Source organism: Rattus norvegicus, chromosome 11, assembly GCF_021556685.1.
Source record: "Rattus norvegicus strain SHRSP/BbbUtx chromosome 11, alternate assembly SHRSP_T2T, whole genome shotgun sequence".
NCBI classification, from domain to species: Eukaryota; Metazoa; Chordata; class Mammalia; order Rodentia; family Muridae; genus Rattus; species Rattus norvegicus.
This window is the reverse complement of record NC_141544.1, coordinates 50,867,089-50,893,666: the sequence shown is the minus strand read 5'-3', so window position 1 is coordinate 50,893,666 and position 26,578 is coordinate 50,867,089. Positions and strand designations below refer to the sequence as shown.

At 47.0% G+C, this 26,578-nt stretch overlaps 2 protein-coding genes and 1 long non-coding RNA gene across 45 annotated transcripts in view; 2 read left to right on the top strand and 1 right to left on the bottom strand.

The window, feature by feature from the left end:
• The window catches only part of C2cd2 (C2 calcium-dependent domain containing 2), a 64,381-nt gene extending 43,332 nt beyond the window's left edge, over window positions 1-21,049 (top strand). For 14 of the 24 annotated variants that reach the window (XM_087576370.1, XM_087576369.1, XM_087576388.1 and 11 more), the window contains 4 exons: window positions 653-766; window positions 5,438-5,565; window positions 6,763-7,087; window positions 16,722-21,049. In XM_087576370.1, the coding sequence (XP_087432496.1) occupies window positions 653-766; window positions 5,438-5,565; window positions 6,763-7,087; window positions 16,722-16,942 (788 nt within the window). In that variant the 3' untranslated portion in view covers window positions 16,943-21,049. Of the gene's footprint in view, window positions 1-652; window positions 767-5,437; window positions 5,566-6,762; window positions 7,088-10,240; window positions 10,278-15,420; window positions 15,574-16,721 lie in introns of those variants that run through there. The other 10 variants (XM_087576376.1, XM_087576375.1, XM_087576374.1 and 7 more) reach the window with 5 other exon arrangements.
• LOC148002565 (uncharacterized) lies at window positions 423-25,035 on the bottom strand. The gene is made up of 2 exons (XR_015633035.1): window positions 24,961-25,035; window positions 423-5,793 (listed from the first exon to the last, which is right to left on the bottom strand). It is a non-coding gene; the product is annotated as an uncharacterized LOC148002565 (long non-coding RNA).
• Prdm15 (PR/SET domain 15) overlaps window positions 24,123-26,578 on the top strand; it is a 57,632-nt gene continuing 55,176 nt past the window's right edge. For 12 of the 20 annotated variants that reach the window (XR_015632786.1, XR_015632785.1, XM_087576355.1 and 9 more), the window contains exon 1: window positions 24,123-24,204. The gene's annotated coding sequence lies outside the window, so the exon portion shown is untranslated. Of the gene's footprint in view, window positions 24,205-24,744; window positions 24,927-26,578 lie in introns of those variants that run through there. The other 8 variants (XM_087576359.1, XM_087576358.1, XM_087576356.1 and 5 more) reach the window with 3 other exon arrangements.

The following is a 26,578-nucleotide window of genomic DNA, read 5'->3' as shown; positions in this document are numbered from 1 at the left end:
GGTAACTGAATGTATGTTAAATGTGGGGTTGAGGGTGTGGCTTAGGTGAGAAGCATTCATCTAGCATAGATGCAGTCCTGGATTGGATTCCAGAATTGTATGGAGTAGCCATGGTGGCACATATTTGTGACTCCAGAACTAAGGAAATGCAGGTAGGACAATCAGGAGTTCAGAGTCATTCTTGCCTAACACGAAATATTATCCAACCTGGGGTATATGATACCATGTCTCAAAAAAGAGTTTTGTTTTTTTTATTTTTGGTCTTATTTTGGTTTTGTAAATGGGGCTAGCATAAACCTTTGTTTTGCAATGTAGCTGGGCCCCTGGGTGGGGAAATGAAGTTTTGTTATTTTATTGGTATATTGTGTAAAGGAACCATCTTCCCAAAAGTAACTCCAATGGCACAGGTCATGGACACAAAATTCACACATGAATTCGTTTTATTAAAATGTCACTGAATTTTTACTCCAGTCTAGACGCCCAGCCCCACTTTTGCCAGCACAGTGAAAGAATAGACGGTGTAAATCTTAAAGCCCAGCTCCAGCCAGTAATCAATGTAGGGCCTCAAGGTGCAGTAGGGGCTTCCTCTAGCTTTCTAGAATCTTCTGTTGAAAATTTGCATGCCCTTGCTGATGGAGTCTTGTTCTTGCAGAGTCCCCTGTGAGGACACCTATCAAAGTGAAGGTCATTGAAAAGGACATCTCTGTCCAGGCCATTTCGTGCCACAGCGCCCCAGTCAGCAAGACACTCTCCTCTTCTGACACGGGTAAGATACCTGCACTTCTGAGCTTAGGAGTGAATGTTTCCCCCTCCCCAACCTACTCAGGGAGTCTTTGGTTTAGTGGCAAATAGAAAATGAAAAATGAGAATGAGAATGTCACGTAAAGGGAGACTGAGGACAGAGCTGGGTCCCTAATAGATCTGTGGAGCACTTTAACAAAATAAGCAGGAAGTAGGGGCCCCACTTTGTAACTGTGAAAGCTCTTATCATTTGGCATGCGGATGATGTCAGTGCCATTGGATGAGCCACCCTGGGAACAGCATGGACCAGATGCTGTGCTTTTCCACACTGTCCTCTCGAGCATTTAAGAGTGGTTTTCTGAGCTCTCTGGGTGCTTCTTTTAGTTATTTTTCCATAGCTGCAATCAAACCTTTAACAGAAACAGCTTCTTGGTGGGAAAGCTTATTTTGGGTCCAGTTTCAGTCCGTCATGGGGTTGGGGGAGGCATGACATGTAAACACATAAGGAGTCAGTTTCACATTAGACCAGCAAGTAAAGAGATTCTAAACCCAGGGCTATCCCCCTTCAAAGGCCTATCCCTAGTGTCAAATGTCTGCCAGCTACGCCCCACCTTCTAAAGGTTCCACAGCCTCCCAAAATAGTGCCATTGGCTGGGGAACAAGTGTTCAGAACACGATCCTGTGGAAGACATTTGATATCTAAGCCACAGTATTGCACTCTGGCCCAAAGGTTCATAGTCATCTTATAATGCAAAATGCAATTAGTTTAACTTTAAGAGTCCCTATAAACTTAATAGTTCCAAACGCTCTTAAAGGATCTAAGTTTTAGAATTTGGTTTTTGAGACTCAGGGATGTCGCTTATCTGTGAGCTCCTGTAAAATCAAAAGGAAAGTTAGATATTTCCAGACTGCAAGGGTACATACAGAGTAATTGTGCCCATTCAGAAGTGAGAAATGGGAGGATGGAAGGAAATTTTAGACTAGAGGGAGACTGAACCCTACAAGGACACTGAATGCTGTAGTCCTGTGTCTGGCATTTAATGCGTGTGGTAGAAATGATCTGGCACCAATAGAGACAGAGAATTCCACTCCTGGACCTTTGCCATTTGCAGCCGTGTGGCCTGTCTCTTGGCCTGGCTCCACTCATTACCACAGCTTTCCTTGGGACCTGTCTTACGGTCCTGGCATTGCCAACATCCTGGGGTCTCTACTTCAGCTTAGGCTTCATCTTCAGAGATTTCGCCCAATGAGATTCTCCCCACAGGAAACCTTGAATGAATAGTACTTGGCCCTACATGCTTTCCTGAATCTAGGTGCAACCCTTTATGATCCCATAACCCTTGTTTGCTGCATGCTTGAAAACCTAGCACCATGCTGACAACCCTAAGTTTCACTGATTATGTAGCTAGGCCTCCTTGTATCATGACCACAGTGGCTTCTGAGTCCCCGATGAGTGAACCTGTGACACATCTCTCTATGAAGTCCCATTTGAGTATCTTTCAAATGGATATGTAGTTTTATATGCTGGAGGTATCAGGGGTCTTACCAATTCCTAAAATGTCCTGAGAGCTTCCTTCCTACGTCCTAGTACATACTATTTGACTTCTTCCTAATGGTGCTTGAATAACTATGACCACCTGGCAGTTTGAGAGATTCTTCTTTCCTAGCCAAAGACTTCATTTTTCCTGTCTTTCTGCTCTAATTTGTATTCTCAGCCCCACTGTAAGCCTGACTAAAGCAGCCAGTAGTAACCATGCCATCGTCTGAATGCTGTGCTATGAATTCCTTTGAATTCTGTGCCACAATGTAACACAGAGGATCTCTAATCCTGTTCTAATGGAGTCCTTGTTCCCATTTCAAACTCAGTGCTTCTCTCAGCATTCAGGTCTTCCACACACCCACAGAAATAAGGTCTACTCACAGTATTCTAGAACTCTTCTTCATTTTTAAAAATATTTTTATGTTTTGATATGGTGTATCTTGATCATATCCACCACGACTCCCCAGTCCCCGTCTTCTCAGACCTTCCCCAACACAATCCCCCCACCTCGCGCCTCGTTCTGATTTTTATAAACTGAGTCCCTGTGTGTATACGGGGACATCCACCAGAGCATGGGTAACTTACCAGTGACTACAATCCTTGAAGAAAAATGACTTCCCATTCCTAGCAGCCATCAAGTTCCGGTAGCCCTTCAGCTAGGAACAGGGACTGTGAACCCACTCATGCATGTGGAATGTTGACTGACTTGATCTTGTGCAAGTAATCGCTGCTGCTGTGCTTCATGAGTACAAAGGCCAGTTCATGTCCAGAGGACAGCAGTTTACAGCACTCTTTCCTAGCCTCTAGCTTTTTCCTCCCTTTCTTCCAGAGTGTTCCCTGAGTCTTGGGGAGGCCAGATATTTTCTTTTATGAGTTTCTGCATTGACCACTGCCAAAGGGGGCTTCTCTGACTAAAGCTGAGGCAAACAGTAATGTGAATGAAAACAAATGTTTCTGACCAATGTCCATTGAGCAAAGCCACAGTAGACAGCCCCTTCCCAAGCCTGGGCTTTTGACCAGCTTTGTAGGATCAGGAGTTAATTCCTTCCTGTGTAGCTGACTTCACATCCAAAAGGCAGAAGGTTATCGTGTAGCAGTCATGCTGCTATTGCACTAGGAAATATGTCTTGCCTGTCAGCTCAGTGCAGAGGAATGCAGTTTCCGCTGTGTAAGCCCACTGATTCTTTTTCTCCCCCAGCTGCCTGCATAGCACCTTCTAGCAGGGAGGAGATTTTCAGGTCAGTTCCAGCTTTCTCTGTGTTCTAACTGAAAGTGTGTCATGTCTTCAGCAGTAGGTCTCACCTTCTAGTTACAGTGAGCAATGGCAGTAGCCTGTGTCATTTTGTGAGAGCCTCTTCAGGGGCTTTTCTAGTTCACATCTCCAAACCCTTCCACATTCTTCCCACAAGTCAGTTCCAAAGAACCAAACCACATAGGTTTCACAAATACAATAACCTGCTTTTGTACCAATTTTCTGGATTAGCTCTTTTGTATATTCTGTATCACTATGACAAAAAGATCTGACAGAAACAGTATAAGGGAGGAAAGGATTGTTTTAGCTCACTGTTTGATAAGTAAATGCACTGTAGCCAGAGTGTGTGACAGAGCCTGCTCACATGATGGCTAACCAGGGAGCAGAGAGGAAGTTTTGGAACCAGAGCCCAGGCTAACCTTCAAGGGTATCAAGGTTTCATCCTCAAAGGTATTACAGCTCCAGAGTAGCACTGCCATCTCAGAAGGCCCTCTAAACACTGGCCTCTGGGGGACACTTTACATTCAAGCTGTGATAGTACCAACTCTGTAATCTTAGGGTTATTTTCAGGTAATCAACATGTTGAACAGGTATCTTCCTGTTCATAAGTCAGTGTGAGGACCTGAGTTTGATCTCCAGCTTCCACCTAAAAAGCAAGGAGTGGCTGAGCCCAGCCCTGGGGCCAAGTGTGTGACTGTAGAAACCAGTCCCTGTGGCCTGTGGCCATGGCCGATGTCCTGCTCCTAAAACGATTTTATTGTCCTGGTTCCTTCATTTGCTTTTGCAGTTCTGGGAATCAAACCCAGGGCCTTATGTATGTTATGCAGGTGCTGTATCATTGAGCTACACCCTGGACCTCCTTTTGTCATGTTTAATTTTGCCTTAGCAGAACAGCATAAGCTAGAAGAGCTAACTCGCTGGGGGATAAAAGCCCTCTCCACTTAGCCACCTACCTGATGGCCTGGCATCTTGTCAAGTGGAGATTTTTTAAAAAGAAAGAACTTATCTGATGGAGCTAAGGAATGAGCAGATGACAAAGCATGCAGGCTCCGTCAGCAGCAATTGGTACATTTATGACACCGGAAGGGCCAGCTCTTAATAGCTTTTATCGGCTGCCATGGATTACTGATCTGTGTCAGCCACTTTTGGAGGGAAAAGGAGTTATATGCCTTTGTGAGGTCAAAATTTTCTCAATGTTTAAAAACTTTCTTTTCCTCTCTCTCTCTCTCTCTCTCTCTCTCTCTCTCTCTCTCTCTTTCTGTCTCTTTGTGTAGGTGTGTGTGTGTGTGTGTGTGTGTGTGTGTGTGAGAGAGAGAGAGAGAGACAGAGACAGAGACAGAGACAGAGACAGAGACAGAGACAGAGACAGAGACAGAGAGAGCGCATGTGGTGGTCAGAGGACAATTGCAGGAATCTGTTCTCTCCTTCTCCCACTGGGTTCCAGGGATCAAACTCAGGTTAGATCATTAGACCTGGTGCCTTTACTTACTGTACCATCTCCTCTGCCAACAAATTATTTTTGTCTGCTGGCCTTTGCCATTTCACATAGCCCTCTTGAGAAAGAGCATTACCTTATAAACAAAAACATGTGAGCCTCAAACAGACATATCGGTGAGAAGCTCATAACTACTTGGAGTCAAGTTGTAGATAACAGTGGCCTTCCTTTGTTTCCGAAAATAAAGTTTTACCAGAACCAGGCCTTGCCTGTTCATTTACATGTGGCTCCTGTCTGCTTCTACTTTATGCGGAGATAAGTTGGGAAAAAAACCCCAACTTACTTTCTCCCTCCTTCTTCCAAATGCCTGCCGACCACTGCTTATAGACTATCCTGCCCCCTGTTCTGGGGCTTTGCTTGGAGCTTGTTAAGTTTGCTACTGAACTCAGTGCTACCTTCTTTCTGGCAGAACTGTTGGTACTGAACAGCTCAGATCCTGTGGCTGAAGTTGCCATTCGGCAGCTCAGCGAGTCCTCAAAGCTGAAACTGAAGTCCCCACGGAAGAAAAGCACCATCATAATTTCAGGGATCTCCAAGGTAGGTGAGCGCAGCAGCAGGAGGTGGGAGTCTGTCAGCATAGTACCCCAGTTCCTCATTCATCCAGAAGGTCCCCTTGGCAGAGTCCAATACAGTTCCTTCCCACCAGAGTCAGTTACCTCTGGGACCACAGTAGTCCTTGGTCCTGTTGATGCAGGAAGCTAGCAGCTGTCTGCTTGGTGGTGCTCTGAGGCTTGAGAGCTTGGTGAGTCATTTCTAGAATGATTACTAAGACAGAAATAAAGGCACATGTAAGACACCCCCTGTGGTGAAGTCTACACCTAGCTGCCTCCCTGGTTTACTTTTCCTGATATTATTCATTTCTAAAACATTTAAATATTTTGAAGAAAAAATATGTGTAGTCCTTTCTTCTATCTGATAGAAATAAAGGTTATTCTACAAAATGTTCCAGTCCAGTTCCCCTGTTATTCCGCTCTGTGGTATCTTCATGGAGCTAAGGAGGGCGCGAAGTGCCCCTCATGGCAGCCATGCCACGGGCTGCAGAACAGGCTAGATCGTCAGTTCACAGGGCCATACAAGAAATCCTGTTTCTTTCTAGACATTTCCAAATATGCAGATGGAGAGAGAGCCCAGTGAGTGACAGGTTAGGTAGCTGTGGCCATGACTGGATAGATTGGATCTCAAGGTCATCAAGAGGGTGGCAGGACAGCGTGCTGCAAATCACCCTCATGGTTGCTGACAAGGGCCAATGGTGAGTCGCCATAGCTGGTAGTGTCTACACTGCGTGGGTAGCCTGGGTCCAGGACTTCGAGAAATGCTCATTGGTGTCCTTGAATATTAAGGCAGGGGTATCTCCTCTTAGTCTGGCTTCTTCAGCCACTGGGGTGTGAGAGGCAGATCTCTGGTGCCAACAAAGCCAAATAGTGGAAGCATTTACTCAGTCTGGGTTAGATAAGTGAAGAAGATGAAGATGACCAGGACTGTCTGCTCTCCACTTTCAGACTTTGCTTCAGAAGTGTCAACTAATCTTCACACTTAGTATATGTAGGCCATATACTAATTTTATTGGCACGCAGACTGTTGTATTAGTAGTCGTCAGGCACTTCTGTAAGCTGGTTCATCTCCAGCTGTCACTTAGCAAATGCCAAACCCTCCCTCCCTACCGTGAACTCCCATTGCATCCCTGGGATGGCTTTTCATTTGCTCTCAGCCACTGTTGTATGTCTTCCCTGACAGACCTCACTATCTCAGGACCACAGTGCTGCCCTCATGCTGAACTATGCAGCTTCTATGGACAGCACCAACCAGGGAGAGGCCACTTCTGCTTTGTGCCATCCAGAGGCAACTGAAGCCTCTGCCACCACCCCACCTGAAGAAAATGAGCCAGCCCAAGCCCTACCAGTCCTCGAGCCCAGAGAGGATGATTTAGATTCCTGGGACCTGGAGAAGGAGTCTCCGGTAGCATCGTGGAGCGGTCCAGTCTTGCAGGATCCTGATGGGGACGAACTGTCAGAGAGCTCCCTGAGTACTTCAGAGCTAGGAGCCATCAAGAAGCATAAAGGTACCTATTTCCAAGCCTCCGGCTTCTCACTTGGGCTTCCCTCTCTGTGTCCTCGCTCCTATGCTGGCCTCCCTTCCTGTTGTCCTCTGTGAGGCTGTCCTAGTCTCATCCCCTCCATCCCAGTCTGTTCAGCCACTGAGAATTGGAAAGAAGGTGGGAGCCTGCATGTGGGCAGCTGGGGCTTCATCTCTGCATCTGGGGGCCATTGTATTTCATGACCCCAAGCACCCTCCCTGTCTGCTTCTCTCCATCTGGAAGCACAGCTATCCAAGGCTTCAGAGTGTCACCAGGAGCCAGATGCTATAGTAGCCAGGGGCAGAACAGAGTAAGCAGAGATTGGCAGCTCCCCTGATTTGCTCAGTTTCTTCCTCCAGCTAGAACCAAACCAGACCTCACAGTAGGTACTGTACCCCTTAGGGCACATGGCATAGACACCACCACCCAGCAGAGCACATGTCCCAGGTGCTGAGCTTGAGAACCACCCCTTGGTGCTCCACCTTTTCTCAGCTTATCCCTTAGCCATTGTTGGTAGCTGCTTGCCTGTGACTTATGCCAGTACCAAGTGGGGAAAGACAGGGGATGAATTTGAACATCAAAAGAGGAGAGAAAGCGTTTATTCCTGGGAGGAGATTTTAGACCATCCAGGCAATTTCCTACAGCCTGTCCTTGGGGATCTTCAGCTGAATCCTGTGTCCTCTCTTGGTGTGAACTGTGGCTCAGGATGTCAGGTGGACTGTCTGCTGGCCACTCTATGTATACACCTTGGCCAGGTCTTTGTCCTGGGGTCAAAGGACCCTCTGGGAGGTTGCTGGGAAAGTCAGTTAGCAGGGAGGAACTGGGGACACTGGGAGGTACCCTATGCCTCACTTCACTTTGAGTCAATGGTCTATATCCTCATGTCCCTGAAGAATCCAAACCTCCTCTGCACGCTCCAGGTTTCTCAGAGCTGCCAAGCCTGCCTGACAGCCCAGCACACCGTCCAGCACTGCTGTGCTTTCTCCCAGCCGTTCCCGTTCCCACTAACTCTGGCCTCCTTTGGGGTCCCCTTCTTGCTGTGTATCTATTATCCTTCTCCCCTCACTGGCCAGATGGATGAATCGGTCTGGTCTGTCCTCTAGGAAGGGCTGAAGCAGCCTCTGTGCATGTGAGCCTCCCCAGAAACGCTAGATATTCGGGGAGGTGCAAACATGTTTGGCTGGTGTGTGTATTTCACTCCTGGCTACTCTGGAAGCAGAGGCTGAACCTGCCCTTGAGTTCTTGGAGTGCTTTGACTTTAAGTTTTCTGAAAGGGAGTATTTGGCAATGTCTTAAAAGGTATTTTGTAGGGCCTAGGCATGGTGGCACATGCCTTTAATCCTACCACTCGGAGGCAGACGCAGAAGGATCTCTGACTTCAAGGTTAGCCTGGTATACATAGTGAGTTCTAGGCCAGCCAGACTACATGGTGAGACCTTGTTTATAATATATATATTATAAATATATATATATATTTCCATCCTAGCCCACATATATTATGTATTTATGTAAAAAACATTTTATTTTACATCTATATATAAAACTAAATCCCACCAAGCCATTCCCTATAGCACCAGTTTTGAAAAAAACTGGCATAACATGAAAATGGTTGGACAAGCGGCTTAGACCTATTTAAGATTCTGCCAACCAACATCTCAAGCTAAGTACAGAGCTTCTAGGAAGCACAAGATGAAATTAGCTAGTTGGTGAGATGCAGATCTAATGGGACATTCTGTCAAAAGCTATGGTGGAAAATAATGGAGGAGGACACCACACATGGACCTCTGACCTCCACACAGATATACAGGTCATGCGGATATGCACCACACAATACATACTTGGTTTTCATCCTACAGTTTCTAGAAGCTTTGTACTTAGTCTGAGAAGAAAATAGGTTCACATTATTTATTTTGTATTTATCTTATGTGTATGGGTGTTTTGCCTGTATGAATATTTAGGCACTACTTACAAGCATGCAGAGGTGAGAAGACAGTCTCCCATTCCCTGGCATTGGGATTACAGGTAGATGTAGGCTACACACTGGGTGCTGGGAAAAGAGCACAGGTCCTCTGAAGGGACCAGAGGTTAAGCCAGTACTCTTAATCTCTCCGCCATCTCTCCAGCCCCCAGGGTTTGGTTTTAAACTCAGGTATACATACATGACTTGCAGATCATCTTTGCCTTCTGGTATAGTGAGAAGAATGTTGGAAGCTTCAAGAAAGCCTATGTAACTGGAATTCTCCAGGACGTTTACTGACTGGGAATTTATATATTATTATACTTCAGCCAAAACAGAAAACTGATTTCCCCAAAATTCAGATTTATTTTAAATTCAAAAACCAGGACTGGGGGTGTAGCTCAGTGGTAGAATCCTTTATGTAGCATGCATGAGGTCCTGTGTTTGTTCTCAGCACTTGAAAAAGATAAAATACTGCTGCAGTTGTGTGACAATAAGCCCATTTGGAACTGTGCATATAGGTCTGGGGCAAATTTTAACCCTGTCTGAATTCATCACAAATGCCCTAAGAGAAATCTGAGAAAAAAAACAGAAAGAAACATTGCCAAATATCTTGCATGGCAACCTTGCATGTTTGCATGTGTGTGCATATGCCTAAGTATATACTCATGTGTGCATGAGTGTATGTGCACATATGTGTGTACTTGAAAGTACATTTGTGTATGTGAAAACATGTATATGTATATGCACATGTGCTCTCAAATGCATATGCATCCACATGTATGTACAAAGTGTGAGCATGAATGTGCATGAGTCCATGCTCACATATGCATGTATATACACGTGTGTGGTGTATGTATATGTGTGTATATAAGTTTGAGCACGTATGTGTATGAGCCTCTGCTTATATGTGCATGTGTGTACATGTTTACACATGTGAGCATGTATGTGCACGAATCTGTGCTTGTGTGTGCATGTGTACAAATGTGGGCATGTGTGTGTGAGTCTGCAGTAGTATGTACATGTGCATGCACATGTGTGCGAGTGTGTGAGCATGTGTGTACATAAGTATATGATACAGTGACTCCAGACTCTGACTTTCACTCTGACTCTGCTCTTGCCTGCTTTCCTTTTTGCCTCTCAACATCTCTGCATTTCGTGTTCGTCCCCTTTAACTTAAGAGGATCACTATGTCAACCAGAATTAATTACCTACACAGTAAGTTATTTTTTTGTCTTGCCTTTTTTTAAGTTCTATGTAATTGACTATGCGGAGCATGCCTAGCAGAGTTAAGGCCATCCCTGCCTTTCTCCTGGCTTAGTGGCTTGACCTTCCCTTTGCTGTTTTTATGTGTTTCTGGCTTCTAGGTGGATTTGTCACCTTCATCAGCCATCAGATGGGACATTTCCTCTCAGGGTGCGAAGCCACCTCACTGTGATGGTGCAAAGCCATCTCGCTGTGATGGCATAAGCAAGGGTTCACCTGCGCAGCCTGACTGGGATAAGGGGCCAGGCAGGGAACCCTTCACCTGCTTCCTGTCCCTGAGGTGTCATTTGAAGGGTGAGGCTGCTCTTGGGCATCAGAGCACACATTTCCAGGTCGCTAGGACCATTGTTTTCCTACTTGCAGATTTTAATACAGATTCTTCCATGGCCATTTGTGTCCCTCTACAGAAATAAACAGGATAAATTTAGAAACGTGACAGCAGAGTTAGAATTTATAATAATTCTCAAATTCCTCCTATTCATGTTCCAATCTCCGTGGGGTGTTTAAAGGGAACTAAATCCAGGGAGAGAGTTTTCCCCACTGCCTGTACCCATTTAAAAAGAATGTGATTTGCCTCAGATTTCATATAGCTTCAGGTGAAAATTTGAAAGCATTACCATGTGACAATCAAACCAGGATGGTCAGTGCTGGTGTCTCCTTAAACACTGACTTAGATGCTAATCATACCCTGTGAAAGCCAGTGTCATATTTTGGCAGATGGACACTCACATAAAGATGAGGCAGGAGAGTTTCCTTTTCTATAAGACTTGATGCATGGAGCCCCTCTCCCTGCTCCTGTGTATTCATGTGGCTTACTGTGAACTGTGGTTATCTGCTATGCTAGAGAGCTGCAAATTGTATCCCCATGAGTGGCCCCCCCTCTGTCTAACCCCCAGCCTCTAGAAGACTCTACCCTCTGTCTTCTGAGCCAAGTTCCCTCGCCCCAGTGTGACGGTGCCCCTCTCTCGATTGCTATGTATATCTATGGCCATGGTTCTTCCAGAATTATTTTCCCAGTGATAATTGTGGTGTTGAGGTTTAAACAGACTGTAAATGTGTTGGTTTGTGTCTAGGGGTACAGTTCTGCCGTTCTGTGGTAGAGGGTTTACTTGGTATGCATAGGAGGGAGTTTGACACCCAGCACCACAAGACAGAGACAGCGCGCTCGCTCGTGTGCTCTCTCTCTCTGTCTCTCTCTGTCTCTCTTTTTCTCTCTCTCTCCCCCTGTCTCTGTCTCTGTCTCTGTCTCTCTACACACACACACACACACACACACACACACACACACACACACACACGGCAGAAATCATTTATTTGAGTTACTCTTCATAGGTGCAGCCTATCTGCCAATGTCAAGGTAAATTTTCCTCATTGGAATGTCCCCTCCTCCCCACATCTTGATATCCCTCTCTGGAGATAGAATTCTTCTCGAATCTTACCAAAGACCATGCTCTGTCCTCCTGTCTGTATGTTCCTCCCTGAGACCACGAGGCACCCTTTGCTCCAGGCACCTAGTGGCTCCTTCTCAAGGGTAGTATCATTGACATTCAAGGTCAGACTTTCCTTAGCAGCACCAAAGAGCTAAGCATAGGACATTGGCTTCAGGGACCAATTTCCCTGGGCTCACACATATGTCATTGTGTGACCTGAGAAGTCACTTCTCCAACTCTGATGTCCTCAATTTTCAGCAAGCACCTTCCCCTCCCCCAACTCGATGGGAACCCTGAGTAGAAGCCTAATGAAATAGGTCTGAGCACCCACATCAAAGACATTCCCTTCTGTCTAGAAACTCAAGTCATCCCACAGAAGCCATAATTTCTAAGAAGGCTCAACAAATCAGTACAGGTTCATAGGATAACATCCATTCTGACTGATTCTGGAAAATGTAGCTTGGCAAACCAGCAGAGAGTCTGACGAGGTTTGACGAGAGCGGATGGAAGAACAGACAACAACCTGCTTTAGGCCTCAGCATGGTGTGGGGCCTTACAACAGGTGCAGGCCTGCTGAACGGACGGTGCTGCTAAAATGGCAGTTTACACCTTGGATCGTTTTACACACAGCAAACACATACCTAAAGCCTTCCTTTTTCTTTCTTTTCTCTCTTCTAAATCTTTCTGCAGTTGATCTTAGCCAAACAGCTGAGAAACAATAAAATCTAAGTCTCTCAAGTCTATCAGTCTTACACCCAAATTGACACTTTAGGGCAGGAATTTTACTTTAGACATTCATTTTGCAATTTCTCTTGGGCAAATTGTAGTGATCACCAGAAAGTGTGAAGATTATCTTTTTGATATTTGAATATAGCCACCCAGTGCCTGTCTTCATGGTCTGACTTCCTGCCTTAACATGAGCTGATCTGTGCTTGTGACTGAAGCACTTGTGCTTTAATTTCTCTTCCTGTTGCTGTGATAAAAAAACTCTGACAAAGTCAACTTAAGAGAGAAAGGGTTTATTCTGGCTACAGGTCAAGGATATAGTCCATTATGGTAGGGAAGTCAAAAGCAACAGGAACTTGTAGAAACTGGTCACATGGCCTCTGCTGTCAGGCATCAAAGAGAGATGAGTGCTGGTGCTCAGTTCCATGCAATCTATATAGCTCCATACAGTCTATAGCTCCATACAGTCTATAGCTCCATACAGTCTATAGCTCCATACAGTCTATAGCTCCTTACAGTCTATAGCTCCATACAGTCTATAGGTCCGTACAGTCTATAGCTCCGTACAGTCTATAGCTCCATACAGTCTATAGCTCCATACAGTCTATAGGTCCGTACAGTCTATAGGTCCGTACAGTCTATAGCTCCATACAGTCTATAGCTCCATACAGTCTATAGCTCCATACAGTCGATAGGTCCATACAGTCTATAGCTCCATACAGTCTATAGCTCCATACAGTCGATAGGTCCGTACAGTCGATAGGTCCGTACAGTCGATAGCTCCGTACAGTCGATAGGTCCATACAGTCTATAGCTCCATACAGTCTATAGCTCCATACAGTCTATAGCTCCATACAGTCTATAGCTCCGTACAGTCGATAGGTCCGTACAGTCGATAGCTCCGTACAGTCTATAGCTCCGTACAGTCTATAGATCCGTACAGTCTATAGGTCTGTACAGTCTATAGCTCCATACAGTCTATAGGTCCATACAGTCTATAGCTCCATACAGTCTATAGGTCCATACAGTCTATAGCTCCATACAGTCTATAGCTCCATACAGTCTATAGGTCCATACAGTCTATAGCACCGTACAGTCTATAGCACCGTACAGTCGATAGCTCCGTACAGTCTATAGTTACATACAGTTCTATATAGTCCAGGATCTCAGCCACAAAGTATTGTCACCCACAGTGGGCAGACCTTCCCACCCCAGTTAATGCAGTCAAGGTAATCTCCAATCTGCCAAAACCCTGTCTCCCAGGCAATTCTAGAACCTGTCAGGTTGACACCTGACACTAACCATCACATGTGCCCTTCAGACAGGTCGGTCTCCTTTGTGTCATACACAGCCCAAGAGATAGATATGACACAGCCTACAACAGTTAACAAAAAAACAGTGTCTGACTCTGTAGCCTTGGATATGGAATACTTGAGGCAGGGCAACGGCCATCAGCCCAGCCGACTGAAATGCTCCTTTCTCTGAGAGGTCCCCAGAACCTGATTCATCAGATGGCCCAATGTGAACCCAAGCCTTAACATTTTGGATAAGATGCTGACTGAGGATGAGGGCAGGGCCCCACTGGTTACTTCTCTGATGTTTGCTTTTCTATCTGGTAAGGTTTTATGAACCAAATGGAAATCAGTACAGTGGTTTCTGGTCATCATCTTCATCCAGATACTTCTGTTCCCTCTCCTGGCTATATTTATGTTCGCGGGGCTGTAGCAAAGTGCCATGCCTAGTCTTAAAAAGAAGCTTCATGATCTTTTATTTTTAATGCAAGCCTCAGATGGGAGTGTCCATTGAACTGGCTCCTTCCATGCCCATGGCCTTCCTGGCTTCAGGAGTTGCAACAATCCTTGGCCTTCCTTGCCTTGTAGGTATCCCAGTCGTTGCCTCACCTCTGTGTCTCCTTCCAAATTTCCCTTCTTATAAGACCACCAGGCATCAGACATGTTTGATTAGGCCTATCCTAATTATCACCTTCTAAAGTGATCACTTCTGGAATGACTCCATCTCCAAATAAGGGTGCACTCTGAGATTCTGGGGAACAGGAGTTCAACCCAGGGATTTGAGGAGGATACAGTTTAGCTTGTAGCACTATCCTGACCTATATAATACAGACCCTTCCCCAGGCCAAGCTTCAGTTCAGGGACATACATAGGCACTTCCTACTATAAGGACTCTGGGGTCTACAGTTGGCTCAGGGCTTCCATTTACCCTCAGCACCTTCACCTCCTCTGTTTCAAATGTGGGTACTACAGCTGCTTGAGCTCTTGGGAACCCCAAAGCTAACGTAGAGCAGATCCCAGGAAGGCGCTTGTACATCTGCAATCCTCACAGACTCTCATCCCCAACTCCAGTCCAGGTAACACTCCCCGAAGCCTAGAGTATGGTGCCTAGAGCGCAGTCCTCTGCCCAGCTAATGCTTCTGATTTGACAAAATTGTCCACGTGAGTCTCCGTGTTTACACATGGGCCAACTCCAGTCATCCAAACACAAACTGGTGGTTGGCCACTTGCTCAGGGATGGAACTCACACTAGGAACCAGAATCCTACCAGTGGCATCAATGGGCTCGTGGCTGGGAGCAAAGCCCTTTGCATTACTGTACTCACTTCCTTGTCATTCTCTTCCCAGCATTCCCCAAACCCTAGCAGTTGCTCCTGGAAAAATGTGAAACTCTGTCCTAACTAGGCTTCACAACAAGCAATTTGTTTGTTAAGGTAGAGGTTTTTAAACATTTTCAGGCAATTTTGTACAGTTTAAATTAATTTAGTCCCTCTGGGGTAGTCCAGTTTCTCTGCTTCTGCCAAGGTGACTTTTCGTTTGCTTGTTTTTAGGGTGTTTTTTGTTTTGAAATAGTCCTGGCTGTCCTGGAACTAGCTCTGTAGACTATGCTAGCCTCAAACTCAGAGATCTACCTACTTCTGCCTCACAGGTACTGGGATTAAAGATGTGCACCACCGTCACCAGCACAAAGTGGCTTTTTAAAGTGACCGGCTTCTTTTTCCATTATGAATGTGGATGCTAGGGAGATACTGACCAGGTCTCCTCCCTGCCCTAAGAGGCTAACATGTTGGTATGGAAACACACTCATGTTCTTCACTCTCTCTATGTGCATACTCATGCGTATGTGGCATGGCTATTGAATGTGGCTCACATGCCAAACAAACTTTCAAATTCAGGACAGATCTCCCTGGCTGTGTGGCCAGGTTTCTCTTCTTTTCAATAAAACTCCTTGAGGCAAACAGTAAAGAGCTTTGCAGGTTGCCTGACCCTTGCCCTGTCCTTGCTGGGCCTGGGGTATTCGGATGCTAAACTCATGGGTGAAAAGGTGACGCTGAGCTGCTTGTCTGCACTGTGTCTGTGCACTGTGTCACTGTGCCTGCCCGCACCTGACCTTCGTGGACCATTTCCACTCTAGCAAGTGCTACCACTCTTTGTTTTCTATCTCATATCCCATTCTTGCCAACTGTGCCAAGGAGTTGAACCATACAGAGCCTAGGGCTTTTTTCTTTTTTCATTTTTCTTGCCCTCTTCCTTTTCTTTGTTTTTATGTATTTTTATTGTGTGTGTGTGTGTGTGTGTGTGTGTGTGTGTGTGTGTGTGTGTGTGCTGGGAATTAAACCCAGCTTTGTGCATGCTAGGCAAGTACTGTACTACTGAGCTACATTCTCAGCCTAGCATGAGGCTGAGGGTTAGGGTTGAAAAATGATCTACTAACAAATTTCATATGGCTTGGCCTAGTATGGTTTAGTACATGGGTGGATGAATAGACTGGTAGATAAAATAGACATAATACCTAGTGTACGTGTGTAGAATGATCTAGAATTAATTTTTAAAAGCAGACCTTATTCCCTGAAGAACAGAACTTAACTGAGAACATGAGCCCCATGATTTCCAGGGCTCTTAACTTAACTATCAGGAACGTGGCCTTTATTCCTGGGCATACAGCATACATAGCCTTGCTCATCACAGAGTTCCTGGTAAAGGGGAGGGGCCATGGTGGACCCCAACCCACCCACTCCACAGTGCCAGTCCTAATGTTGGAATTTCCTGCCTTTCACACTGCAAAGTGACCGCCTATCATCTAGGCTCTGGTGTTTGCTCCCCTGGGCAGTGGTCACTCTTTGAGGGAGTGCCTGACTCTTTGTCACAGCTGCTGGCAACTTTGCTTCCTCCTTGGCTTGAATTTATCCTCCCTACAGCCCTGACCACACCTATGCTCCCCTTTTGCAGAAGGAATCCTAAGGAAAGGTGCCAAGCTCTTCTTCCGCCGGCGACACCATCAGAAAGACCCAAGCTTGAGCCAGTCGCATAACGACCTGGTATTCCTGCAGCAGCCAGAGGGGAGGCAGAAGAAAGGGGCGACCCTCAGCCGGCTCCTGAACAGAAAGCTGCTTACCAGGCACAGAGGCAAACACACCCTCAATGGACCACCCAGAGAGCCCTGCATATAGCCCGAGTCACCTCCTATCCTCACAGCTGGAGGATGACCAGTACCATCAGATGCCTGCTTGTCTAGCTTGGGTCCCCCCCCCCCAATAATCTAGTCTTTTAAAGGGAAAAAAAAGCAATCTGTGTGTATGGCTGGGAAGCTTCTGATAACTCAGTCCAGTTTGCTACCGGATACTCAGTGTCTGACTCCAGCTTCACCATGCCATCCAAGTGCCGAGGGTGAACTTAAGAGGGAGACTTGCATCATTGAAGCCATGTGTGGGCTGATGGACTATGGATGGTAGGCAGGAGGGATCCCAGTCCACCTACTTCTTCCTCTCTCTTGCAGGACTATTGGGGTTCATGTCTAGACCATGTCATGAGGGAGAGGTGTTCCTCTGGGCTGTTGCTATGAGCAGGATGGGCTACCTCACCTAACTTGTTTAGAATTAAAAAGGGCACCTGGTGCCGGGGACAGGAGTATGGATGTAGACAGGAATTTTGACCCATGGGGAAAAGATAGGAAAAGATGTGCTTTGACAAGTGTGAGGTGTTCACCTTTGATATTAGCCATAGAAATTAAAAAGTATGCAAACACTAAGTATGTTCTATGCAGATTGTGCCAGACGCTTCCAGATTTACTCTAGCCTTCTTGCAAGTGGAGGTGTAGACATTCAGATGTGTTTCTTCGTTTCTTATGTCAGGGACTCTGTTTTTTTCCATAGTGCAGACAGCATGCTGAGTTCAAATATGCTGAGGTTGACATCAGGAGCAATTAATGACAGCTTACAGGACATGACCACACATATATGGTTCTTGCCAAATATAGCTGACAGCCAAATCAAAGAACTTTTAGAGCAACTGAGGAAATTGCTCTCAGATGCTAGTTAGTTTTAGGAGTAGAAGTTCCAAAGCAATGGGCCAAACTTGCAGGAATTTTTTTTTTTTTTGGATCTTCAGAATTTTACTGTGAACAGAGACTCCTGGTCATATTTTAGGGTATTCTGGTTTTGGTTTACTACGGGAAAATTATAAAGTTGGCACCTGGCTTCAGTGTCCCCACATAAGGCTCGTAAGGTGCTGTCCTCATCTGTGTGCCTGGCACTGTGGGTTCACCGGGTGTCACAACCCTCCAGGGCCATTGTCTTTGGGTTAGGGTGTCAATTTTCTTCCCACAGTAGTGGAAAAGCTGACAGAAAGACCTATGAGCTCTGTCACTGATATGAAGTCAGGAAGTTCCTTCTGGTGTCTTCTGTTCATTAGAAACATGTATTTCAGGGGCAAAGTCACTGTTGACTAAAAATGTCTATGGAAGCCAACATTATAGGAAAATGTTCTCTTTTTTTCTTGTTTTAGCAAGAAAGATTTGTAAACTACATTTAGAAATCCTTTTTCTTTCTTTCTGTTCTTTTCCTCAGTTTTTGGGATTAAACCTGTATCTTTGTGCACACTAGACAAGCCCTTGTCCACTGAACTATTTCCCTGGCCCTCTTTTCACTTTTTGGTCATCGTAGTTGTCAGGGTGTTTTACTGCTGTGAACAGACACCATGACCAAGACATCTCTTCCTAAGGACAACATTTAATTGGGGCTGGCTTACAGGTTCAGAGGATTGTCCATTACCATCAAGGTGGGAACATGGCGGCGTCCAGGCAGGCATGGCACTGGAGGAGCAGAGGGTTCTACATCTCATTCGGTAGTCAGCTAGGAAAAGACTGGCTCTTTTGTACTGGGCAGCTTCGAAACCCACACCCACAGTGATGCACTTCCTCCAACAAGGCCACACCTCCAAACAGTGCCACTCCCTGGGCCAAGCGTATTCACAATCATCGTCATCATGATTACTGTCATTATCGAGCTAAGGTTTTACTAAGTTGCTGCCTGGGCTGCCCTGTAATTCATTCTGTAGCCCAAGCGTATCTCGGGACCCTGATTCTCCTGCCTTCGTCTTTCAAGTTGCCGTGAGTACAGGTCTGAGCCATTGGACCCAGTGAACTTTCAAATAAACATTTGAAAATTCTTGATGGGTGCGCTGGTGGTTCAGGCCTGTGGTCCTAGCACTTAGAGGTGGGGAGAGGAGAACGTTAGCTTCCATCTCAACCTGGGCTACATGAGACCCCCTTCTCAAAGCAAACAACAGAAATAGAAGAAAAAGAACCTCGAAGACTCTCAGGTAGTTCTCAGATGACGTTGAAGGGACATTATAAACCTGCTTTGTCTTTAAAGACCTCCAAATGTTACTCACTGCAAAGTTCTAGAATGGCGCGTCAATACTAAGTTGGTTCCCAAAGCCAGTAATCCTCACTACTTTTTGGGAATGGAAGTGATTTAAATGCTGTGCTTTACTTGAAGTATTGTTACTCCATGCAGTTTGCAGAACTGTGACCCATAGCTGTCAATTCCCAGAGACTACAGGGGCCAGGATTTCTGATTCTGATGCTGTATTTTCAGTGTGGGGCCGTAGCCCTCATCCAACATACTTGGGGCCAGAGCTGTTTCAGACTTCTTTTGGATCTGGGGATATCTTGAAAAGGCTTTACTGTCTGAGCATCCCTGCATCTCAAAACATAAAAATTTCAGAAATAGGAAACCCTTTAGACACTTTACACAGAGTTTTGGGTCTTAGACTTTTGGGTTAGGGCCGCTCAGCCTATGCAGGTGTTACTGGTTTGACTGGTTTTGGCATTTAGGTTAAGTTTATTCAAGTGTGAAGGTATCAGCATTTTAGATTATACTCTTAGCAAGAACAGAAAAGAACAAATGAGTTTTAGCCATCCTAGCTCACAAACGATTCTGTGAGCATCCCGCCCCCGGCTTCTCAACTACGTGTGAGACCTGCTTCTTCTAGGGTCTCTACTGAGTAGCTTTTGCCAGTTGTGAACAACATCAGGGCAGAGTGTGCAGAGATGGCAGACAGGTAGCCTGGGAGAGTAACGTGAGAGAACGGGCCTTTCCCATACTATAAAAGCCCTTCTCCAAGCTGCTTATCCACTTCTGTTTCTTCACAGTGTAGGGTAATTATGTTGAAATGAGTCATTAAGATTATGTACCAGGTGCCAACAGCACACAGGCACAAGTCACCGCTGTCCAACCATCTCCTCTACGTCCTTTGGTTTCGCTTCTGTCTTAAGATTTCCACAGAGTGCTAGTTTTGAAGCAGTTTTTCGTGAACACTAATCCATGCGTCTGTGAATCTGGAGGCAGAACTCAGGTTTGGCTGGAGTTGGGCACGTTTCCCCTGTCCTCCATGCAGTGAGTGACTGAATAGAGCTGTTTGTGTGATGTTGGTGTAACAATAACTAGGGCTCTCTTGCTCTGATTGAAAACACACTGTGAGCAAGAGAATTTTAGACAAAGCACTTTATTTTACATTTTAGTTTAGGCTCAAAACTAGCCCTGCTTCCTAGCTGTGGCTGCTTGGCCATTTGTTGCTGACCAGTTCCAAATCAGATTTTTGCTTGGGTTTTCCCTGGCCACATTTACAGAAAAGAGTTGTGAATTTTCTTATGTAGAAAGGGGAAGATTAATTTACATTGCTGCCACCCAAAGTGTTTTGTTTTGTTTTGTTTTGTTTTTTGGTTAGTAAGCTCAGGGCTGTCAATACCAAACTTTCAAAGTTCAAGTTGATAGATGGTGGAAGGCAAAATGTGTCTGTCACAGAAACAGGTGTGGGTCCTGACTGACAACCAGGCACTTTCCCCACTATCGAAACAGGCGAAAAGACTTGTGGACCAAAGCACCTGTACAGGGACAAAGACACCGTTCAAACCAGCAGTGCAAGCTCCTATCACCTCTGGCTCTATGCAAAATGTCCGTGTTCTGCGTATAAATAAGTTTTGGGATCACCAAGCTGCCTGGCTCACTGTGCTGATAGTGGAATGAAGATTATCCCTCGGGCTGTAAGCTGCAGCTTTCTGCCCACTGTCATGTCAAATCTCTATGGCAAGGAGAATAAAAGCAAAGGCTTCCCAGGTATGTGGTGAGCCTGAAGCTGGTGTGTGACAACTGGCATCTGTGAAAATGATTGTGTTTGTTACAACAGACATGAGTGGTGCAGGATGCCATGCAGTGAGACATGGCTGCAACTTTACTGACCTCTCAAGAAATAAATGTGCCCATGGAAAACTTTAAGCTGAGTTGTTTCCAAGTGCTGGGTTGTCCTAAGAGTACCAGGGGCTTCTCTAATGTTTGAATGACTGCCATCCTGTCCTTTTGTATGACTGGCCATCACTGCCAGGTACAAGAAAGATGTACTAATACCTGTGCTGACCCTCATTCTGGGCAATGGACTTTGCTCCTCGTGTTCTATGTTTTGTGTGCTATTGAGCACCACCCAGGCCGCGCTGGGGCTAAAATTTACTATAGGACTTTAGCAGTTCCAGGGAGTTCCTGGGGGATGATGAATTGTGGATGCTGCAAGCCAGAATCTGTCCTGGCCCAGGTCCCCAAAGCAGTGCCCGATATGGCCCGTGAGAGACGTGTGTGGGGAATGAAGGCAGGGGGACATTCATCGGTTTGGGCCCTTGCTGTCCTAGCAGAGGGAACAGGTAATAGCTTAGCTATGGGAGCCATGGGTATGTGACAGCGTTTGTGCTTTCACAGGACATGGCAGTGGTGTCTGGGGTAGGGCTGAGCAGCCTTGCTGCCTGCTGTAAGCATCTCCCCCTCCTCGTGGTCTTCAGTGTCTGTGGTCTCCTTCACTTTGCTCTGCCATGTGCACAAACAAAAGCATTGCATTTGGAGAGATGCTGCATTGGGGAACCGCCAGGGAGACCATCTCGGACTTGCTTACGCTTCAGCCCTATTCAGCCCGCTTGCCTATGGGACAGCCCATGGGGTGGTCAGCCACTGTCATCTGCTCATCAGGAGGAGTCAGTCACCCAAGTCAAGCCCCATCCATTTTCTGCATCGAAGGTGGCATCTACCGTGGCATCTGTTGCTGTGATAAAACACCCTCACGAGAAGCAATTCAGGGAAGAAAGGGTTTATTTTGGCTCATAGTTCTAGAAGGATCAGAGTCCATAATGGCGGGAAAGGCAATTATAAGAAAAAGCATAGTAGGCAGGAGAAGGAAGCCAGCTGGTTACTTTGTCATTCACATACAAATTCAAACAAGAAGTGAGGCAAGGTTATAAACCCAGAAAGCCAGTGGTGCACTTCCTTCAGCAAGGCTGTACCCCTTAAAGCAGTGGTTCTTAACCTGTGACCCCCTTTACGGGTTCAAAGACCCTTTCACAGATGCCACCTGAGACCACCGGAAAACAGATACTTACATTATGTTAGTAGCAAATTTACACAGAAAATTTGTTACATAATAGCAAAATTATAGTTATTAAGTAGCCACAAAAATACTTTTATGGTTGTGGGTCATACCATGAGGAACTATATTAAAGGGTTGCAGTGTTGGGAAGGTTGAGAATCACTGTCTTGATCCCCCAAACAGCAGCATCAACTGGGGATCAAGTGTTCAAATACCAGAGCCCTTGGGAAGCCTCTTTCATTCAGACCCCAGCAGGAGTGGGGACCTTACTACTGGAGCAATGGCAGTACTCTCACTCCCAGTTCCTCAGCCCCACATACTGCACAGGGCAAGGCAGTGATGGCAATGCCTGTATCTGGGATTGGAGTGTGTTAGGATTGGAGGGGCTGGGGGACTGTTGCTTTCCCTGTAGACCACCAAGGTCTGCTTTGTGCTGGCATCCCAAGAGGGGACTAGAAGGCCACACTGATCATAATTTACCATCTGTCCAGGCTGATCTCTGCTGGCACCTCCAGAGGAATTCTGAACAACCCATCTTCCCTGCCAGGGTTGGTCCATATCAGCAACCCTTAGTCATTCTAGACTCCACACATTCACTCTCAGTATCACCCCTATATTATTAGATGGGTAGGCTCAGGCCCTGCCTTCTCAAGAAGTAGCCAGCAAAAAAGGCTCACAAGAACAGCTGCCTACCGTGGTTAGTCCACATGTTCCTCTCTTGGGCTTAGATTCGCTGAACATAGATATTTTAGCGTATCCCACATTCCTGGTATCTCAAACTTCCTATCCCCTTTCCTAATTTTTCAGTTTTTCTGCTAGCTTCAAACATCACTTATCCTTTCAGTGGCTCCCCACAATTATTTTGACCTTACAACATATCATTTGGCCTCCTGTATTTATATTTTGCATGTATGCAAAACTAGTATCATATGGATAACACCGAAGTGCCTTGCCAGTTCAAAAAGTAGCTGGTTTCTTGGGTCACCATTACCATGGCCTCAGTGCTTAGGCAGCTAAATATGGTGAAAATAACATTAAGGTCACAACTTACTATGGGGGCCCTGTAGAAGCAGGGAGCCTTGACATCGAGAGCTCTCTCTTCAAAGGAAAGTCTCTCAAGTAAGACTGCTTTCATACCCTGTTCCAAGGCAAAGTGTGTAGCTTAGTAGGTGAAATCCATTCAGCCTCCATGTCTTCCTCAGCTCCAGATTTATATTGTTTTTCTTACTGTGACCTGTCAATTTTTCCTCCTGTACACAGCCTGATTTTATTTGTACATTTAGTTCTGCTTCATACGTAGAAGCTCAAAGAGCTGGCCTTCTGGGCACTTTAGAATGAGCAATACCAATGAAAGTGGTATACGGGACAGTGAGATGTGTACCTGTTTTAAAGGTGTCTTGAAGGGCAAAGATGTCCTTGTCTGCTCAGTTCACTACACTACCTCCCTCATTCTCACACACAGACACACACACACACACACACACACACACACACACACACACACACACACACACACAGCTCTAACCCTAACTCCTCAGTCCACAAACCATCTGGCCAACTCTCATTGATCACACAGCCCTTCTCCTCAGCTTTTATGTCCACTCGGTCCCTTGGATCCTCACAGCCTGCTTCACCAGATCTCCATACATTTTCTTTCCTGTTCCCCATCCACATTGCCAGTTACCAACTCCGCATGCAGGAAGTCAAACATCCTCCATGTCTGCAACCACGAATCTTTGTCCCCGGGTTCAATTCACACAGCCGTTTCCTAGGGCCACTGTTTACAAAGTCCCAGCTAGCTCCTACTCTACACAGTTATCCTTGACTCCCTGTTAACACAGCACGAAGTCCCCAGCACCAGGTACAAGCACCCGGAGCCCAGGGCCCGCCCCGTCGGCCTGCACTGCGTACTACAACTCCCACGATGCCGCGCCACCGCCCCCCGGCTTCCGGTGCTGCGCAGTTTCCGGAGCGGATCGCAACCCGGAGTCCGGATCCGACCCCGCTCTGCACATTCCACAGGCAGGTAAAGCCCCGGGCCCGTGCTCGCCGCGGCCCCACCGCGCGCCCCCCGCTGCGGCCCGAGGCCCGCGCCTGGCCCGGGCCTGGCCTCCAGCCGCGCCCCCCACGCCCACCCCGGTCCGGCCGCCGCGCCGCCTGTTCTTTGTTACAGTCGCGGCCGCGGGCGCCGTGGGCGATCGGAGTCAAAACCCGGCTGGATTCCGGAGCCGCTCCGGGATCGCCCTGCGCCCGCCGGGTTCCGCCGCCGCGGGCTTGGCCTCTGCCCTAAGTGCCGGGCCTGGCTACGGCGCGCCCGGCCCGTGCCAACTGCCCGCCGCGTGCTCGGCCCACGCCAACCGGCGCCAGGCTGCCCACTTGCAGGCTCGGCGACCCCCGCCCGGTCGCGGGATCAAGCGCTGCGCCCCCAGTGCTCCCAGGCCCAGAGGCCACAGCCAGGCCCTGCGTGGCTGCGAGCTCAGTCCCTACAGTCCCTTCCCGGCTACCCGGCCGCCTTACCCGGTTTTCGGGCACAGCCCAGGGAGGGGCCTTGGTCTCCAACCCCTTTGGCGTTTAAGAAAGTCCGAGGCTGTGCCGTGGCTCCCAGGCCCTGGCGTCTTACTCGTCTCTACCTTTTGGTGGCCCAGGGATTATGGTGGCAAGACTGGCTGGAGACATGTGCCCGCCTACTATCTGGGAAGAGGGTGGACAAGTGGGGCCAGGGCCAGGTGGAGCCTGCGTGCTCCCGAGGTGAGTTTTGAGAGGACAGAGGTAGGACACTAACCAGCGGTGGGCGAGGGCGCGCTTATCCCCGGGAACCCTTCTTGTAGTGGATGAGGGCCTCTTCACACATGCTCACAAGCGTCCCCCTCCTCCGAGGTGGTTTAAAATGGTAGAAGCAAGAATGTGAGCTGGAGACACGTGGACCTGTGCCTGAATTTAAAGCTGCCAACGCATCTTTTTAAAACATATCTAGAGCCGGTCAGAATCCTCCGATGGCGGTGCCTTTGCAGAGTCCCGTTTGGGGTCCTGAAGGCATTTTTCAGGGTAAAACCTGAAATCTCTTGACTGTGGGAACCACCCGGGTGGCGGAGACAGTACTCCCTGGAGAGTTCAGAGTAGTCCCTGAGACACGATCACTTACACACTCCAACCATATTTTGCTTCAAACCTACCGGCTTTCCACATCTTACCTACTGCAGCTGCTTCCTCAGACTTGCCCTGAAATCACTGCTTTACTCCGAAATAAAACCTTTAGCTCAGGAAAAAGCACTAAGTTTTCTCCTTATGGAGTTTGTTTTTCTGTCTGTGATTCATGCTTTTGCGCAAATGTCAGCAAAGAATATACTAGTTGTTCTCTTTGGGGGAACAGACAAGGTAGTTTGTTTTTCCAGAAGACAAATGGGTAAATTAAAACACCAACCACAGCTAAGTTGATGGCAAATGCTTATAATCCCAGTACTCTGGAGGCTGAGACAGGAGTTGATGTTCAGGGAAGCCTGTGCCATACAAAGTCAGCTACAATTACAAGGCTGTCTTAGATTACCTTTGAGAAGGACAGCTGTCCCCATGGGATGTCCTGTCATTTTTTTCCTGAAAGGTTATCTGCAGAAGGTAAGGAAGGCCTTGCTGCATTTTGGAGGTGTAATAGAGTTTAAAACTGGCTACCAGCAGTGGCTCAAAGGTTGCCCAGACCAGCTTCTCACTTGTAATATGTGGCCGACACCTGTTCGGGATACATTACCCAGACTGGTTTACCAGGCCATTTCTGTGGTAAATGTTTGTTGACACCTTTCACACAACCGGAGGAGCAGTGGAAAAGGTGCGTAACAATGGTTACACAAGAGTGACGACATAGAGGAAGGTTGCTGGGTGTGCAGAGGTTGGCACACTCAGTACTAAGACCAGAACCATCTATCTAGAAGAGACCAGATGCTGCGAGGAAATCTAGCCTCTTGGTGGGAAGCAGAGTGGGGAATATAGTTGACATCTCAAGCTGGGAAAGGCCAGTGGGCAAGGGTGGAGAAGCAGCAGGGGGATGCTCATGGAGAGCTCTGAGCAGGACTGGCACAGGATCTGTGGATGCCTTGGGGAGCCAAAGCACACAGGAGTACAGGCTAGTAGACTGCACCCAAAATGGAAGAAAACACTGAGGAGGTGATCCAGCACATGGCTGCTATCCTAGAGGCACCACTGGTCCACAGCCCAGGCGTCTTGAGAGTCTGGACACGAATGGGACTTGACAGACTCTCCCTTAGGATCTCCCTTCACCCAGGGCAGGAGACCACATTCATCCATTTATCCCCTGGTTTGGTGTAGGGATGGCCCTGGAGAATGTCTTGGTCCACAGGTATAGGGGGGACATGGAGTCATTGTTCATGCCCACCCACCAGCAGCTGACT